We start from the raw sequence: 17,072 nt of genomic DNA, 5'->3' as shown, positions 1-17,072 counted from the left end.
GTAACATTTATGAATGTGTTTACCATTTTCCAATGAATAATAAAAGGCCACCTCCCTTGAAGATCCCCAGTCACTCATTAGTTCTGGGATGTAGCTTGTTATGAATATGAATTTTGAAGCAGCAGAGGCTAAGAAAGTAAAGTATTCATCTCAGTTGTGGGCAGTTGTATGAAAAAAAAAAGTATCACCCAGGGGGTTGATTCTTTCCAAACTTTTAATGAAGATTTTAAGGGAGGTGAGGAATCCACATAGTAGCCATGTGTTGACCTTAAGATTCAGATAAACATTAGTTGGCACCCTGAGGAAAAAAATCTAACGGGCTGCTTTGTCTTCTGCTATTCGCCAACCTGCAAAACTTTTTGATTTAAATCACATTTGCCTCAAGTTCTAGTATTTTATTGTGTTTCCTTTGTATTACTGATTTTCAATTTATTTTCCAAGCACCCTATTGGAAAGATGTTATCAAGAAGGTGACCATTCACCACACAGGTTGTTTCCTCTTTGAGTTTCAGCCATAAATGAATATTACATTGGTTTAAGGAAAATCATCTACCACTGGGGAATTGTTTCTTCTTTTTTTTTTTGGCTTATCTCCATCTTTGTGTGGCAACTGGGCAGAGTCTTTCCTGATGGGCGTTTGGTTCTGGTTTGTACTGGCATAGCAAAGGAACCTCCGGAGAGAGTATGTGCTGCAAGTGCTAAAACCCAGTCCTTCTTATGGTCACAAGTCCAACACCCTCTTTGACACCTTTCCTTAATAGATTTTAATGAGAGTGAAGCTGTTTCTGCAGACTTGCTAGATGTGTCCTCCTCATGGGTTGACAAGATTCCTTAAACGCCTCTAATGACATACACTCACACTTTTTTTAAAATTATTTTTATCCCTTTGTCTCCCCAATTGTATCTGGCCAATTAACCCACTCTTCTGAGCCGTCCCGGTTGCTGCTCCACCCCCTCTGTCGATCTGGGGAGGGCTGCAGACTACCACATGCCTCCTCCGATACATGTGGAGTCGCCAGCCGCTCCTTTCACCTGACAGTGAGGAGTTTCGCCAGGGGGACGTAGTGCGTGGGAGGATTACGCTATTTCCCCAAATTCCCCCTCCCCCCCGAAACAGGTGCCCCAACCGACAAGAGGAGGCGCTATTGCAGTGACCAGGACACATACCCACATCCATCTTCCCACCCGCACACACAGACAATTGTGTCTGTAGAGACGCCCGACCAAGCTGGAGGTAACAAAGGGATTCAAACCGGTGATCCCAGTGTTGTTAGGCAATGTCATATAGTGCCACGCCACCCAGATGCCCGTACTCACACATATTAAGAGGCATTTATTGGGGGTGATCTTTATTTGCTGTCTTGGTAGACCACTCCTCTCTCCAGCTCCTGAACAACTCTCATTCCCCACTCCACCCATTGGTAATGGTACTGTAATAGCCACACTGTGCTCTGCAAATAAACGGCAATGTAACCACAGCAAGATAATGTCATGGGTTGACGGTTATTAAAACTACAGCTGGCCGTTTATGATCGGGAAGGCACTGGAAAGGAGAAAACCTGGGTAGAGAAACAATCACTGGCTGGCAATATGGAAACACACTGCCGTATCGGCATTTATACGGTCATGTTTTTAATCCTAATTTTCTTCATTATGTGCCGGTTTGTTATGTCCTTGGTGACAAAATTATTTTCCGTTTGTTTGTTTTATCACCCATAATGGGAGGCTTTATCACCCTTAATGGGAGGCTATCTAAATGAACAGGTTGAACCCTCTCGTCACATAGCCTTGCGCAATAAAGAGATAAAAGGAGTCCATGTTAGCACTGCTCAATAGTGTTCACATTAGCACCTCTAATGAGGTTCTAGCTAGTTTATTGCCTGTGTTATTAGTAATAATAACCTGTTTTGACTAAACTTTCTGTCCAAACAATTAAGGCTTTTTTTTTCACAGACAAATTTAATTTTGGTTTTGTCTGGTTCTTCATGTTTTTGTGACATCTTGTGACATCTTTTGGACATCTTGTCTGATATCCTTGAGGTCCATCGGTGAGTGACATGTTGATTATAAAAAACTCCACAACATGATACAAAGAGACTGATGTTAGATTTGACAACCTGCTGATGCCCTCTCACCATAGCCCTTTGCCCAACTTGGAAAATATCTACTACTTCTGAATTAGGCAAAGATGCCTTCTGGCTGGTAACTGTAACAGATCATCTATCTGTTCAGTGCATCCTTCTGGAGAACAGAGAGAATATTTTTTCAAAGCGATTGCAGGAACAGCCTACTAAAGATAGTAATTTTTCAGCCAACCAAAGGTCAGCTTCTCCCTCCTCAAAAGCCTCTAGCAAACTCTCTGCTCACAGCTTTGCCTGGACGTCAAGACAGCATTTATGTGCCACATGCCAGCTTTTGCGATAGATTGCGGTGTAATCTAAAAAGGCAACATATACAAGTCATTGGAGGATGACTGGTGCCCCTAACAACTCAAAAGCCAAATTGTGAGAAGCCAAATTAATTGGAGAGGGACAATTACTATGGACTCAAAGGAGTCTTCTTATAGCCATGAGTCAAATCTAGTGTTAAATAAAAATCAGCTGTGCCTTACTGATTCAGCAGTTTGCCAACAATGGGTATTGTTGCATAGGCATACATATTTGAGGTGAGAGTCCAACAAAGATGTTTGAACCTGCCACAGTGAGGTTTGGAGAGTTCCTTGTGAGTCATGAGCCACAATCTCTCATCTGAAATTGTGATGCCATTTTGGGGCCATAAAACGATTTCCTTACTCGTTATTCAAACCTAACCCTAAATTTTCAGATATCAAACAAGTTTATATGGTATTAAATATGTGCGACTTATAAATATTAGCCAGTGCTAAAAAAAAAACTAGCTGTGATTAAACATGCTCAAAAAAGTCAGCTGATGTGACTGATCAGGACTCAGGTGGCGTCTGCCTGGCAGTGTATTCAAACAACCCAGTGACATGGTAGTTGGTCACGTTAATACCCTGCAAGCAATGACGGCATCAGATCAGATTGGCACAATGCAGCATTGTACATGTTTGAAGTGGCAGATTCAAGGAAACAGACAAGTTAACTCTGCTCAACTGGTGTACCCCATCAACTCCATGTGACTCCAACCCTCGAGTATTTTTTGTTTTGGGTTTTTTTGTGATTGTGATGGTGGAGGGGAGGCCTCTATTTGAGTCACATAGAGTCATAAACAAAACACTGACTTCAGTTTTCTCGAAGCAACAGCTTTTTTTTTTTTCAATGGCGACAGGCATGGGAACAAGTCCATGAATACTGGGATGGCATCCAGCGCTTTACCTGTGCCTCCATCCATAGGGCTAGTGGTGGGTGTGTCATGAAGGGCATCAGATGAAAAATTTTGCCAAATCATTATGCAGATTGACAAGACCAGACTGGATCGGTCGAGTGCTGGGTTAACAACGACCGCCATGAGTGCTGTACCCTCACAGGGTACCGATGGAAACTATCAAATCCACTATGGCGACTCCTGGGAAACAGGGGACAGGAGAGACATAAACAAAAGAAGAAGAGTCATAAACAAAACACAAGACTACAAGTTCATTGTATTGCTCAAACCGCTTCCAAACACATCACTGAAAGCCAGAGTAATGAATGGCGAGTTACAAGGCAGGAAACAGATGTGAGCTCAGTTTATATTAGCTGGCTAAGATACATGCTTTCTTCCATCTCTATCTAATTTGAATAACTTTGTGCCAACATTTCTTGTGCTCTATAATGTCTCCATGTTTATGGCCATCTTGTTCATGCATCTCACAGATGCAAGAATCGGTAATCACGCTGTAGCGTCTTTAACGTGTAGCTGATAATGAGGTTTCTCTAATTCTGACGGATACGTTAATTGTTGCCGGTACATTAGATCACACAGAATTACCTGAAGAAACCCACACCAAATATTATCCCATCCAACTGAAAGCAGTGGTGGGAGAACAGAGAAAACATGTACAGAAATCTTTCATTTGAAATTAAGAAATTGGTTCTTACTTTTGCCTATGTTTTTGCAGTGCCCTGTAGCTTATGGTAAGAAACCAATTAAGGAAATAGGTTTTCAGGGGCTGTATGGCCATCAGGTCTTGTTGCTGTTGACCCATGAGTCAAAAATAATTTTTTCCCTCAGAGGGATCTTAACACAAAGAGGCTTTGTAATGGGGAATGAATAATGTATTATGGCAGGAATTAAATAAGAATTGAATTAGTGAGCGTCATCCGCAAAGGGAAACTGTTTGAAAATGAATTTGAAAGACAGTGTGTGCTAACCTAATTCCTCATTTTAAAATTAAATCAGGGCAATCGATGACAATCATTCTAGATATTCATACGGAGGGTCCTCAGAAGAAAACCTTGAGGTTGATGTGAGAAACTTAACTTCTATTTCGTGCGATTTTTGTTTGCCCATCCAGCTCTATACGCCCAAACGTTATTAAATGTAGATTTTCATTGACTTTTAAGGGTTTGCCTCTGTGAACAAAATAGATTAAGAAGATATTCTTCTAATGATCTGAAGGAGCATATTTTTCTGTCCATGATAAAAGCAGTTTATGGTGTAGTGCTTGTTAGCGATGATGTAGCCTCCAGGCATCTTGTGTTGTGCCGTCATCCAGTTCCCAGAAATATTGCATGCTCTTTTGTTAAGGTAATAAAGAATTCATGCGCTCCTTTTGCCACACATAGCACATTCACAACAGTCAAATTCCTTCTAATAAACTGAGAAAGGTCAGAGCACAAACAGATTCAGTTGGTTAAAATATGGAGCGAGTTCGAGTCCAACGGGGTAATTTGGAACAGGAAAGACGAGTCAGACCTATATTATAGTTGTTGACCGCATGCAGAGAGTAGCCAATGATTGGCATGGATGCACGTCGGGGATCTGAGCATATTTTTTCCCTCTCTGAGTTGGCCAACCATTACCTTTTAAGTGTCAAGTGGGAGTATGACATCATGTTCTTTGTTCGGTAATGGGGGAAAATATGTTTGGCGTGGGAATCATTTTCTGCTGTTAGATATTCCTGATGTGTTGGCCAGCAGCAATTAAACCGTTAGTTCTTTTGCAGCTGCACTATACAACCTCCATACCATTTATCATTGTTGGTGTGCTCTTTAGCGAACAACCGAGAAGAAAATAATGAAATCGATTTAGCTCTTTCACACATTAGAGGGCTGTGTTTTTTTTGGGGGTTTTTTTTCAGTGCTGAAATGAAAGTAAGAAGTGTGCATCTTTTGAATCTTGTGCATTTGCTGAGGAAGGGAAATGGCTCCAGTGTTTTGTGGTTGTTTTGATGCTCTCTCACACTCACACAGGAGAATGTGTGACAATTCCTTCCAGATCCCTCCCTCTCTGAGGGTAAATAAATCTTACTGAATTTATTTTCTAACGTATTTTACTGTTCTCCAGTTTCTGGCACCACCGTTTTGGCAGTGAGACGTTCAAGAAATGTAGTGTAACACAAGGGGAAGTACACTGCTCCTATCAAAATGTCCCCTTTTGCATAATACATTATCCTTTTTTGTTCTCTAAGGACCACTGGTCCTTATCAGCCTCCTCATCCCCCAATGGGGGGGAAAAAAATCATGACCTACCCCTTAATTTACTTACATCGCATTTTGTTGCTGTCCCCCAGTGTGTATGCCATGCCATTACATTGTACTACACTCTTCCATATGTATCGCTTATATTCATTGTTGGAATAGTCAAACAGCCATGGAAGGCAATGGTATGCTAGTCAGTAGCATGATTGAAATAGGTCTGATTATGTTCATCCTGTGCCAATAATGGCATTCATGTGTTCACATCGATACTGTATAGTTACACCATACTCATTTATGGCTTTAAAATGAGGGGAGGTAGAAGTGGGCTCTTCAAACCCTATCGATTTTTTTTTGGACTGTGATTCACTGCTGATGAAGGCCATAGGCTTTCTATTCCAAAGAGCCTTGTTTTATTTCCCCCTCTGTATTTGTTTTGCTAATGTGATGAACTGGAGCCTTAGCTCTGAGGAAACTGGCCATGGGCTCGACATGACACAGAGCTGCAAGACGTGGGGTGTCTGTGACCCAGCGGTGCTGAAGCTGTGCTCACTCAGCACTGATGCTCGCTACCCACTGAGGACAGAGAGGGGGTAAATAGGTTGATACTTGTTTGCATGGAATCTGCCATCTTGGCAAATACAGTGCAGTTACAGTCCAGTTACCAAACCCTCCCTTAGTGTATCTAGCATGGTCTGGTTTTCTCACAAGAATCTCTGTTTTTACATCTTGGTGCGTGCTCAATAATCCAGGTAAGAAAATCAAAGAAGGTTGAATCAGTTCATCTGGATACAACGTTTATTGACAGATACATTTCATCACTCATCTAAGTGACCTCTTCAGTCTAAACTGACTGCAGGTATCCCCACCCTTATAAACAATACAGTACAGTTGCATAACGACTGAAACCAATGACCAGTTTCATATGCAAATATGGGCGTGACCATTAATTACAGTTTCAACGGCCATGTGTACTATTCACAGAGGATTTATACAGGTGGGGATACCTGCAGGCAGTTTAGACTGAGGATGTCACTTAGTTGAGTGATGAAATGTACCTGTCAATTAAGATTGTATCCAGATCAACTGATTCAACTTTCTTTGATCTCTGTTTTACGTTTATATGGTTATTTCTGTTATCTGTACCAAAGTTAGAGCTGAATTAGGCAAAAGCACGACTATTAATGAAGGGTCTCATAGAGGAATAAGGGTTGTTTTGATTTTGTTCAGCCAAAATTTAAACCAGTTTAGCCCATGAGCCTGCTGGTTCAATATTGGAAAAACTTCCCATTGGAGGCCATATGCATAAGTGTTTACCCTACTCTCCCTTATTTGTGATTGCCTGTGATTCATGCAGGTTTCTGTACTGTGCATTGTTTGCAATTTTTGTGTCTTGATGTTTGTTTGTTTTTTATTTTTTCCTGCTGCTAACCACCGTGTGACTATGCAGTTAAATCAGGGCTATAAACAATAATCATGATAAAAAAGAAAATGCTTCGAGCAAAATGCTTACACAGCTAGCGTGGTGCAGATGAAAGTTTAATCAGTAGAAGAATGAATCAACTAGTTTATGTAACGACCGATCATGACAAGCCAGGGTTGTGTGTGGTCCTTACCAAGAGAAGCACTTAGCATACATGACTAATCTTCCACAAAAGCTTGAGAAAGAAGAGAGAGAGAGCGGGAGAGTTCACCTTCCTTCAAATCATCAGTTCAGAGGATTTTGTTGCTCCTCTCTCGCTCTAGAGCTTCCTCTCCTTCTCACTCTCTCGCTCTCTCTCTCTCCCTCACCCTCTCTGTCGCTCTCCCTCTCCCACTCTCTTTCTCTATATCTCTCTCCCTCCCGCTCCCTCTCTCTCTCCTGCTCCCCCCCCCCTCTCTCTATCTCTCTCTCTTGCTCTCTCTTGTTGTTCTCTTTCGTTTCTCTGGCGTGGCACACTTCAGTGCTCCCCGCATAGTCAGTCCTAAGCCGAGGGGACACAAAGCTGTACTGTATGTAAATCAATTTGGAACGCAGCTGTATGTGGAAATAGAATTAGAGCTGTCAACCAGTGCTCTTTCATTCCTGTCATCCTCCTTCTTTCTCCCTCTCCCTCTCCCTCTCCCACTACAATATTCTGTTTTCTGCAATTTCTTTCAGTTTGGCTCGTTATGCCGTAAGTAATAGACACAGTATAGGAAGGCAGGGGTTGGACTTTGGAGGTGGGGGTGTGGGTGGGGGGGCTGGGCAAATGAAATCACTAAAGTACGGTGTTCAAAAGAAGCATATAGACTGCATGAGAAGAGCTGGATTTCCTTCAAATGGCTTCATGCTCAAGGGGGTTCATGTAATGGTGAATTATTACATGAGGCATGAAGCCACAAATATTCAAATGAGGCTTGGCTCAGTAGATATCCATGGAACATGGTTTTCCCTCTGCTTCATGGTTAAAGGATGGAGTGAAAAACATTGATACTGTCAGATATTTCCTGTTTCGACTTTATCCATGAAGCCCCTTGTCATTAGTGTAATTGTGTTCAGGTTGATTTGTTGCTTTAAGGTGAAAGTTTTAAAGCTCACTAAAACCCCTTGTTCACTCCAGATTTACATCTTCAACATCTTTACCCAGCTAGTACCAATAGAAAAACATATCTACCAAGTTTCCCAATGCCTCTTGGATTGAATAATTCCCTACTTCGTGTGTTTTTCTGCTTTATCCATGCAGCGAGAAACTTGGACAAATCTCTGGCAGTGACTCATAGATAGTTTTGTGGGATGGAAGTCTACAATCCAGTGATATTAAGAGATGGGAAAAGCACATAAGCTCCTCTGAAACATTGAGGTCAGAGATCGAAAGGTTGTGAAAAATGAGCAAAGATCACTTCAGGCTACTGCAGTAGCACATGTGCTGTTTATATATGTAGGCGATGTGTGCATTTGTCTCTAATTCAATATCGTCCTTATATTTACGTTGTTAAATGTTCTGTTTACCAGCTCCATTTGTATAAATACAACCAAAATTTGAATCAAATGGATTGTGAATAACAGTTTGTAAGATGCTTTAAAAATGATTTTTGTAACATCAAGAAACATCATGATAAATGGCGTTTTTCCCTCTCCTCCGTCTCTCAAAGGTCCTATTAAATAGTGTCTCATTCATCACAATTACCCTCAGTGTCTTTTAGCAAATCTCTCCTTAGATGTTTGCCTGTGTTTAATGAAACACAGAACACTCAGAGAGTGGAATCAATGGTTATTGATTCACGCTATAATAGCATATTTGTGTGATAGACTGTAAATCTTTCAAGGGGATAAATTGGCAGCTGCAAAGATCTTGGAATCAAAGAAGCATAAGGGCATTTCTTTCATTCCATTTAAGCATCTTCAAAGGTTGTATTCTGCGCCTGTCTTTCATTTCCTGTTTTCTGACAATTTCAAGTTGTTGCTGTCTCCTCCTTTGTGGATTTAAAACAGATATGTGTCAAGATATAAGGGTTCTCGTGCTCACTTCAAGTCTGAAACACTCTGTCAGACCCAAAATCTGAAGATCTACCAAGTTTCTCTCAATGATATCAAAGCCGTTTCATCCATTAAAAAACCCTCACCGTCCATCTCCCTAAAGGATGCACTAAAATAAAAGTCAAAAGCAGCACCTAAAGAATTCAGGCGGAGTTTGTGCAGAGGATTGTGGTGACTGTCAGGGCAATTCTCCTGAGATGAGATCAGAGGCTATAGACACTACTTTGAAGTCACCCTCCATCTAAATGGCATTTGATTGGCTGTGCATCCCTCTTGATGAAAAAAGGGAAGCTGGTGGGCAGTCATTACCAAGAATGGGGGCGTAATCGATTGAGACGTTCCAGTATCTGGAAAGAAACTGCATGCTGACTTCCAGTGCTTGGGATGGGTTTGGCGTAAAGGAAATGCTATGCTCTCTTCATCTGAGGTCCATGAATAATTTAACCAGATCCAAGACCCGAGCCTGTGGAACGGCCTGCTGGAGGACCTGAGGGTGGCACAGAGTGTGGATATCATTAAAAGAAACCTTAAAACGCACCTTTTTAGACTGGCTTTTATCTACTTTGTGTTTATTCGACTTGCACTTTTACTGTTATTTTTTCATTTGATTATTAGATGTATTATTGGCGGCACGGTGGCACGGTGGTTAGCACGGTCGCCTCACAGCAAGAAGGTCCTGGGTTCGACCCTTGGGGTAGTCCAACCTTGGGGGTCATCCCTGAATCCTCTGTGTGGAGTTTGCATGTTCTCCCCATGTCTGCGTGGGTTTCCTCCAGGTGCTCCGGTTTCCTCCCACAGTCCAAAGACATGTAGGTCAGGTGAATCGGCCGTACTAAATTGTCCCTAGGTGTGAATGTGTTGGCCCTGTGATGGACTGGCAGCCTGTACAGGGTGTCTCCCCGCCTGCTGCCCAATGACTGCTGGGATAGGCTCCAGCATCCCGTGACCCTGGTTGAGATAAGTGGCTTGGATAATGGATGGATTGATTTATTACATTGTATTTATTCATCTTCACATTTTTTTATATATGCTTATTTTCACTTTTTAAGTTCAGCACTTGGAGTTGCATTTGATATATGACTTGTACTATATAAATAAAGTTTGATTGATTGATTGATTGATTGATTGATTGATTGATTGATTGATTGATTGATCGATCGATCTTACTGGACGCCTCATAGATGAAGTTCACAGGGGAGATTTTGAGTAGGAAGAACCTGCAGCGGGCAGAAAACATGATCAACTAGGAGGACATTACCAAGTGCTCTGATCGATCAGGCAGCTGGACGGCTGATGTTTAAGTATAATTTTCTTCACTGAAGTAGTAAGAAGACAAAGAGGGAGCCAGAGCAGGAGAAAAATGAGAGAGACGGTACTGGAAGAATATGATCTTTAGGCAAGCAAGGGTGCATAAGAAGTGCATTATTTGTTTACTGTCAAGCACACCCTGAAGCTGAAATGCAACGGTTTGACATTTAATAATGACAGTTAATGTCAGCTGAGCGCCAAAAAGGGCATGGAAAGCTGTGTGCGAAAACACAGTAAACATCCATGGCTTAATAGAACCCATGTACCCATGCCAAGGAGTTGATTACAGGCTGATTCCATCATGTCAGACCAGTAGCTTTAATGTATTTTTGTATGTCATGGTTCCAAGGGCCACTCTGCTCTAAGCCAGCTTTCGCCAACCTGCCCCCTGCAAAAACAACACTGAGGTCTTTGCTTGGAATTAGCATTGGCATGACACAAATCCTGCCTGACCACAAACACATCCTCTATTGCAACAATTCAGATCTACAAACTGATGACCAGCTAAAGTCTTTAACCCGGGGACTAGTAAAACTACATTGTCGTTCCCCTAAGAAACTAAGAGTTGTATTGGGTAGGCTGAAAAGAACTTGGTCACTGGGAAGTAGTTTGTATAAAAGGTATGCAAGCCATCTGGCAACAGACCCCGGGCCTCCGTTTGAGAAGCACTGCTTCAGTGTACAGTCGGTAACATTTGTATCAGCTTATCAGATTTGGTTTAGTGGTCACTAATGGCATGATAAGGCACATTAAGGCTATATTGGGTATTTAATGAAGTAAAATGTGGAAAGGCACAGGTCACGATCATACCACTGAGGATACAACTCATGGGAAATGGGTCATAAAAAAGAAAAGGAAATGTTTGGCCAAGAAATTGAAGGCTCCCGAAGAATAAAAAAATGCAAAGCATTATTGACTTAATCCACTCCCTTCTAATCCTGGATAATGGTGCATGCACGCTGCGTGGGATGGCTGCACACTGTGGGATATAGATGATTCCTGCTGGGACTTGGACATACACCACCTTCAGTTTTGCAAATCCCATCCATCCCCTCTACCAAAATATCCGTCTTCACTGAATCCAAGTCATATTTGTTCAGACAGGGCCGGAAGTTTAGGGAAGTGTTTCACTTTGTTTGCCTTTTTTTTTTTTCACCAATAATTTGAAGTTTTTCCTTTTGGGTGTTTGTCAATTATTTAGGCTGCATTTCTTGACAATTGTGCTGAGCATATGTAATAACTGCTTCAACTCTCCCCCTCTTCATATTCCCATTGGGAATTATACTATGAGTAATGTAATGCAACAGACAAGCGTAACATGTACAGTAAAATGTGCAGTACACAGTCAATAAATGTAGGATGTCCATATGAGACTTCTGATTTCCAGATCCATCCAGTTGCCCACTCAAATTCATATCATACACACTCGACTTGTCGAGTCTTTTTTTCTCACTGTCTTTTCCTTCCCCCCTCAAGATCTCTCTCTCTCTCTCTCTCTCTCTCTCTCTCTCTCTCTCTCTCTCTCTCTCTCTCTCTCTCTCTCTCTATTAGCCTGTACTTCTCTTTTTATCGCTTTCTCTCTCACACATAAATACTACCATGACTGACATGCTCACATGTATACACACACACACACACACACACACACACACACACACACACACACACACACACACACACACACACACACACACACACACCATGCAGAGTATAACCTGACATCGTCCTTTCTGATGCCAGTGTGATTATGCAGCTGCAGAGATGGGTGTTCTTACTGCTCCCTTGCCAACACGAGCAGTGGGACTCACTATGTTCATCTGCTCATGGCCTGAGGTGGAAAACACACAAAGACAGTTTTATAAATACAAATGTAAAAGATGCACACAAAGACACACACTGCTTCTATACACAAGCACAAGTCAATACACACACACACACACACACACACACACACACACACACACACACACACACACACACACACACACACACACACACAATGGGAATTTCCTCACTAGGAAACTAGGTACTCAGTCTTGCTGAATGCCATGGAATTTGAGGACACATCATTGAATACATATCCAGAAAGTCAAGCCCCTCATAGAATAAGAACATATCAGATGTATTTTAAACCAAGTATCAAAAATAAGTTCCTCCTTAAGAGAAGAATATCCTCGTAAATTAAACATCCAAAAGCGAACAGCTGAATGATAACTAATAGTCCTATTTTTCCATTCATCCAAAAAACAGAAAATTTTTTGCTACCGCCTGGTGTGGATATAGCATTTGATTTTGTGTGTGTGTGTGTGTGTGTGTGTGTGTGTGTGTGTGTGTGTGTGTGTGTGTGTGTGTGTGTGTGTGTGTGTGTGTGTGTCCCCGCAGCTAATCTCGCATACTACTGGGTCTATCAGCCAGAAATTTTTGTTGCACAATTATAACTGTGTGATCAAGAACATCTCGTGGTTGCGGTGATTCAAAAACATTGAGGGGTGTCTGGGTGGTGGCGCAGTCCATTCCGTTGCCTACCAATATGGGGATCCCGGTTCCAATCCCCGTGTTACCTCCAGCTTAGTCGGGTGTCCCTACAGACACAATTGGCCGTGTCTGCAGATGGGAAGCCAGATGTGGGTGTGTGTCCTGTTTGCTGCACTTGTGCCTCCTGTGGTTGGTCGGGGTGCCTTTTCAGGGGAGAGGGGGAACTGAGGGGAATAGTGTGATCCTCCCACGTGCTATGTCCCCCTGGTGAAACTCCTCACTGTCAGGTGAAAAGAAGCGGCTGGCGACTCCACATATATCAGAGGAGGCATGTTGTAATCTGCAGCCCTCCCCGGATCGGCAGATGGAGTGGAGCAGCGACCGGGACGGCTTGGAAGAGTGGGGTAATTAGACAGATACAATATGGGAGAAAAAGGGGGAACCCCCCCTAAAGAAAAACTTTGAAAAATGTTAATTCTCGCTACTGCCGCTCCCTCTCTTCAGTCACTCTCTAGCTCGCTTGACCAACGCTGCTCTCTGTCACTGCCCTAAGTCAACTGTGCACATGCATGTGCATGCATGACTCACATTCACAAAAGTTATTAAAATAATTTTGATAATCCAAAAAAATGCATAAGTTATAAAGGAACAACTTCCTCTAGGCTGTCAAAACAGGAAGTGTTGCATATTCTTGTCGCTGCCCGATCTGAGTCAACCGTAGATGTGAGTTGCGTATGCGTGAGTGTAAACTGTTTACCCAGTTTTATTATATTATGAAAATAGAGACAAGGTTAGGGTTAGACCAAAATGGTCGCATAGCAAACCTTTTCTTTTTGGAAAGTGCAAGTTCATATTAGACTTGACGCATTCGTGCGAGGATCTGCCTAGGAGGCTGCACATCCACAGTCTGACAGGCAAAACGTTTTTATTAGTTAGACTTTTTTAACTTGAGCATTGCATATTAACTTTTTTTTCATATTACCCATTCAATCAACTTGGGCACTGCACAAAAGTCTTATAATGGCAGGAAAAACACTAGATTTTCTGTTGGTGTGTGTGTATCCGTCCACTACTAATCTTGCATACTACTGGGCCTGTAAGCCTAATGATTTTTGTGCACAGTTACAACTGTATTATCAAGGACCTTTCAAGGTTGTGGTAATTCAAACCTTTGAAAAAGCTCTTTTATACCACAATTAAGTGCTAACTCCTCTGCTGGTTTTTCGCCTAAATCCAAGCACCGGAGATCTGGCTGGGATCTGCACTCCACTGAGTGCACTCTTCTAGTTTTTGTTTTGTTCATATTCAGAGGCAAAGCATTTACTAAGTTGAATATATACCTGGTTGTCTGAAGTTCATGTTTATTTGTTCTGTTCTGGTTTTTAGGGGCCTGTTTTCGAACCATTACACTGAGACACATTACCTGGAGGATGGAAGTGCAGTCACCAACGCTCACAACTTTACGGTAGGGTGGCAGCAGAGTGTGTCTGACATTTATGGTCGAGGTGATATGTACTGGTGCACCAGTCTTGCACTGTGAAATCCAATCCTGTAAAAGGTCAAAGTAGGCTGGAGTATTATGGAAGACATATTTAAAGCATTACAGTATACATAAAATGAAAGCCCCGTAAATTGAAAAATGGTCAGGATTCAAGTTTTAGTTTTGAATGTTTTTTTTTCTTTTTCATTTTTACATGTCAAAGAAAGAATCAGGGTATTTTTGTTAAAGCCTCTTGGTGCTGGTATAAATAGGATATCTAGCCTTGGCCTATTTGCTGATAAGCCACATTTCATGTGGGCAGCCAGTATGACAATCAGGATTTTGTTATGGTATTTCCTATTTGAAAATGGAACAGTTCTTGTCAACACATCCTTTCATTTATTTGCTGCATCCAGTAAAGTGTCAAGAGCAAATGTGCTATGTTCATGAGAAATTTCCAATTATCATAAATGCCACTCATTCCTGCATTTACCTTCTTTAATTCTGGTTGTATAGTTTAGAATGGCATTGCCAAGCCTCCAGTAAGAGTTAAGTCACCACTTTATTCTCTAATGTGGGTCTTTTAATTTCTAGGATGGTGGAAGGAAGCATTCATGACAGCACGTATTATAGCCCATATGTTGCATGTTGCAGAGCCTTTGTAGCATCACAATTTTCTATTTATTTCTTTATTGCCTGTTAATATGAGTAACGGTCTTCCTGCCTCTCTGGCTGCTGAATGACATTGAAATCATGGCTTAAATTAATAGTGTTGCTGCCTTAATTGGTTCCTAACACCCTGGAGGTGAAGTGGCTAATTTTGGTGTGATTGACAATTATATTTCCACAAAACTTATAGAGACAATGTTTTGCACTTATTTTCCCTCTCACCTTTACCTTTGAGTGGAGTAATGTCACAAGTTTTGCTTTTTCATAGTTAATTACCATGTAAATAACCCCTAAAAACATCAAATGGGACCTCTATGGTCAGTGTAATTATTGTGAATGTTATGTCAACCTTGAATGTTACCTAAATATATAAAAGAAGCAACTACTACAACTACAACTACTACTAGTACTACTACCACTACTACTACTACTACTACTTTCGGCTGCTCCAATTAGGGGCCGTGACAGCCGATCATCTGTTTCTATCTCTTCCTGTCCTCTGCATCTTCCTCTGTCATGCCAGCCACCTGCATGTCCTCCCTCACCACATCTATAAACCTCCTCTTTGGCCTTCCTCTTTTCTTCTTGCCTGGCAGGTCCGTATTCAGCATCCTTCTCCCAGTATATCCAGCATCTCTTCTCCACACATGTCCAAACCATCTCAATCTTGCCTTTCTTGCTTTGTCTCCAAACCGTCCAACCTGAGCTGTCCCTGTAATATACTTGTTCCTAATCCTGTCCTTCTTCATCACTCCCAGTGAAAATCTTAGCATTTTCAACTCTGCCACCTCCAGCTCCGCCTCCTGTCTTTTCATCAGTGCCACCGTCTCCAAACCATACAACATAATATTGCTGGTCTCACAACCATCGTGTAAACCTTCCCTTTAACTCTTACTGGTAGCATTCTGTCGCAAATCACTCCTGACACTCTTCTCCACCCACTCCACCCTGCCTGAACTCTCTTCTTCACCTCTCTTCTGCACTCACCGTTACTTTGAAAAGTTGACCTGAAGTATTTAAACTCATACACCTTTATCACCTCTACTCCTTGCATCCTCACTATTCCGCTGTCCTCCCTCTTGTTCATGCATATGTATTTTGTCTTGCTCATACTGACATCCATTCCTCTTCTCTCCACTGCATACCTCCACCTCTCCAGGCTCTCCTCAACCTGCACCCTAATCTAACTACAAATCACAATGTCATCCATGAATATCATAGTCCACAGAGACGCCTGCCTGATCTCATCTGTCAACTTGTCCATCACCATTGCAAACAAGAGAGGGCTTAGAGCCGATCCTTGATGTAATCCCACCTCCACCTTGAACCCATCTTCCATTCCAACCACACACCTCACCACTGTCACACTGTCCTCATACATATCATTCACCACTCCTACATACTTCTCTGCCACTCCCAACTTCCTCGTACAATATCACACCTCCTCTCTCGGCACCCTGTCATATGCTTTCTCTAAATCCACAAAGACACAATGTAACTCCTTCTGACCTTCTCTATACTTCTCCATCAACATTCTCAAAGGAAACATTGCATCTGTAGACCTCTTTCATGGCATGAAACCATACTGCTGCTCGCTAATCATCACCTCGTCTCTTAACCTGGCTTCCACTACTCTTTCCCATATCTTCATGCTGTGGCTGATCAATTTATACCTAAGTAGTTGCTACAGTTCTGCACATCACACTTATTCTTGAAAATCAGTACCAGTATGCTTCTTCTCCACTCCTCAGGCATCCTCTCACTTTCCAAGATTGTGTTAAACAATCTAGTTTAAAAACTCCACTGCCATCTCTCCTAAACACCACCATTCATCTGGACTAACTGCCTTTCCACTCTTCATGCTCTTCATAGCTGCCCTCACTTCCTCCTTGCTAATCCACTGCACGTCCTGATTCACCATCCCCACATCATCCAACCTTCTCTCTCTCTCTCTCTCTCTCTCTCTCTCTCTCTCTCTCTCTCTCTCTCTCTCTCTCTCTCTCTCTCTCTTATTTTCTTCATTCATCAGCCCCTCAAAGTATTCCTTCCACTTTCTCAACAC

The 17,072-nt window shown here is 42.0% G+C and overlaps 1 protein-coding gene across 1 annotated transcript in view; it reads left to right on the top strand.

The window, feature by feature from the left end:
* adam12b (ADAM metallopeptidase domain 12b) overlaps positions 1-17,072 on the top strand; it is a 130,049-nt gene that overhangs the window by 48,860 nt on the left and 64,117 nt on the right. Inside the window, exon 4 of the mRNA XM_056291633.1 lies at positions 14,248-14,326. Coding sequence (XP_056147608.1) covers positions 14,248-14,326 — 79 coding nt within the window. The remainder of the gene's footprint in view (positions 1-14,247; positions 14,327-17,072) is intronic.

This window comes from Lampris incognitus, chromosome 13, assembly GCF_029633865.1.
Source record: "Lampris incognitus isolate fLamInc1 chromosome 13, fLamInc1.hap2, whole genome shotgun sequence".
Lineage (NCBI taxonomy): Eukaryota > Metazoa > Chordata > Actinopteri > Lampriformes > Lampridae > Lampris > Lampris incognitus.
The sequence above is the reverse complement of the archived record's forward strand: the minus strand, read 5'-3'. Positions and strand labels throughout refer to the sequence as shown.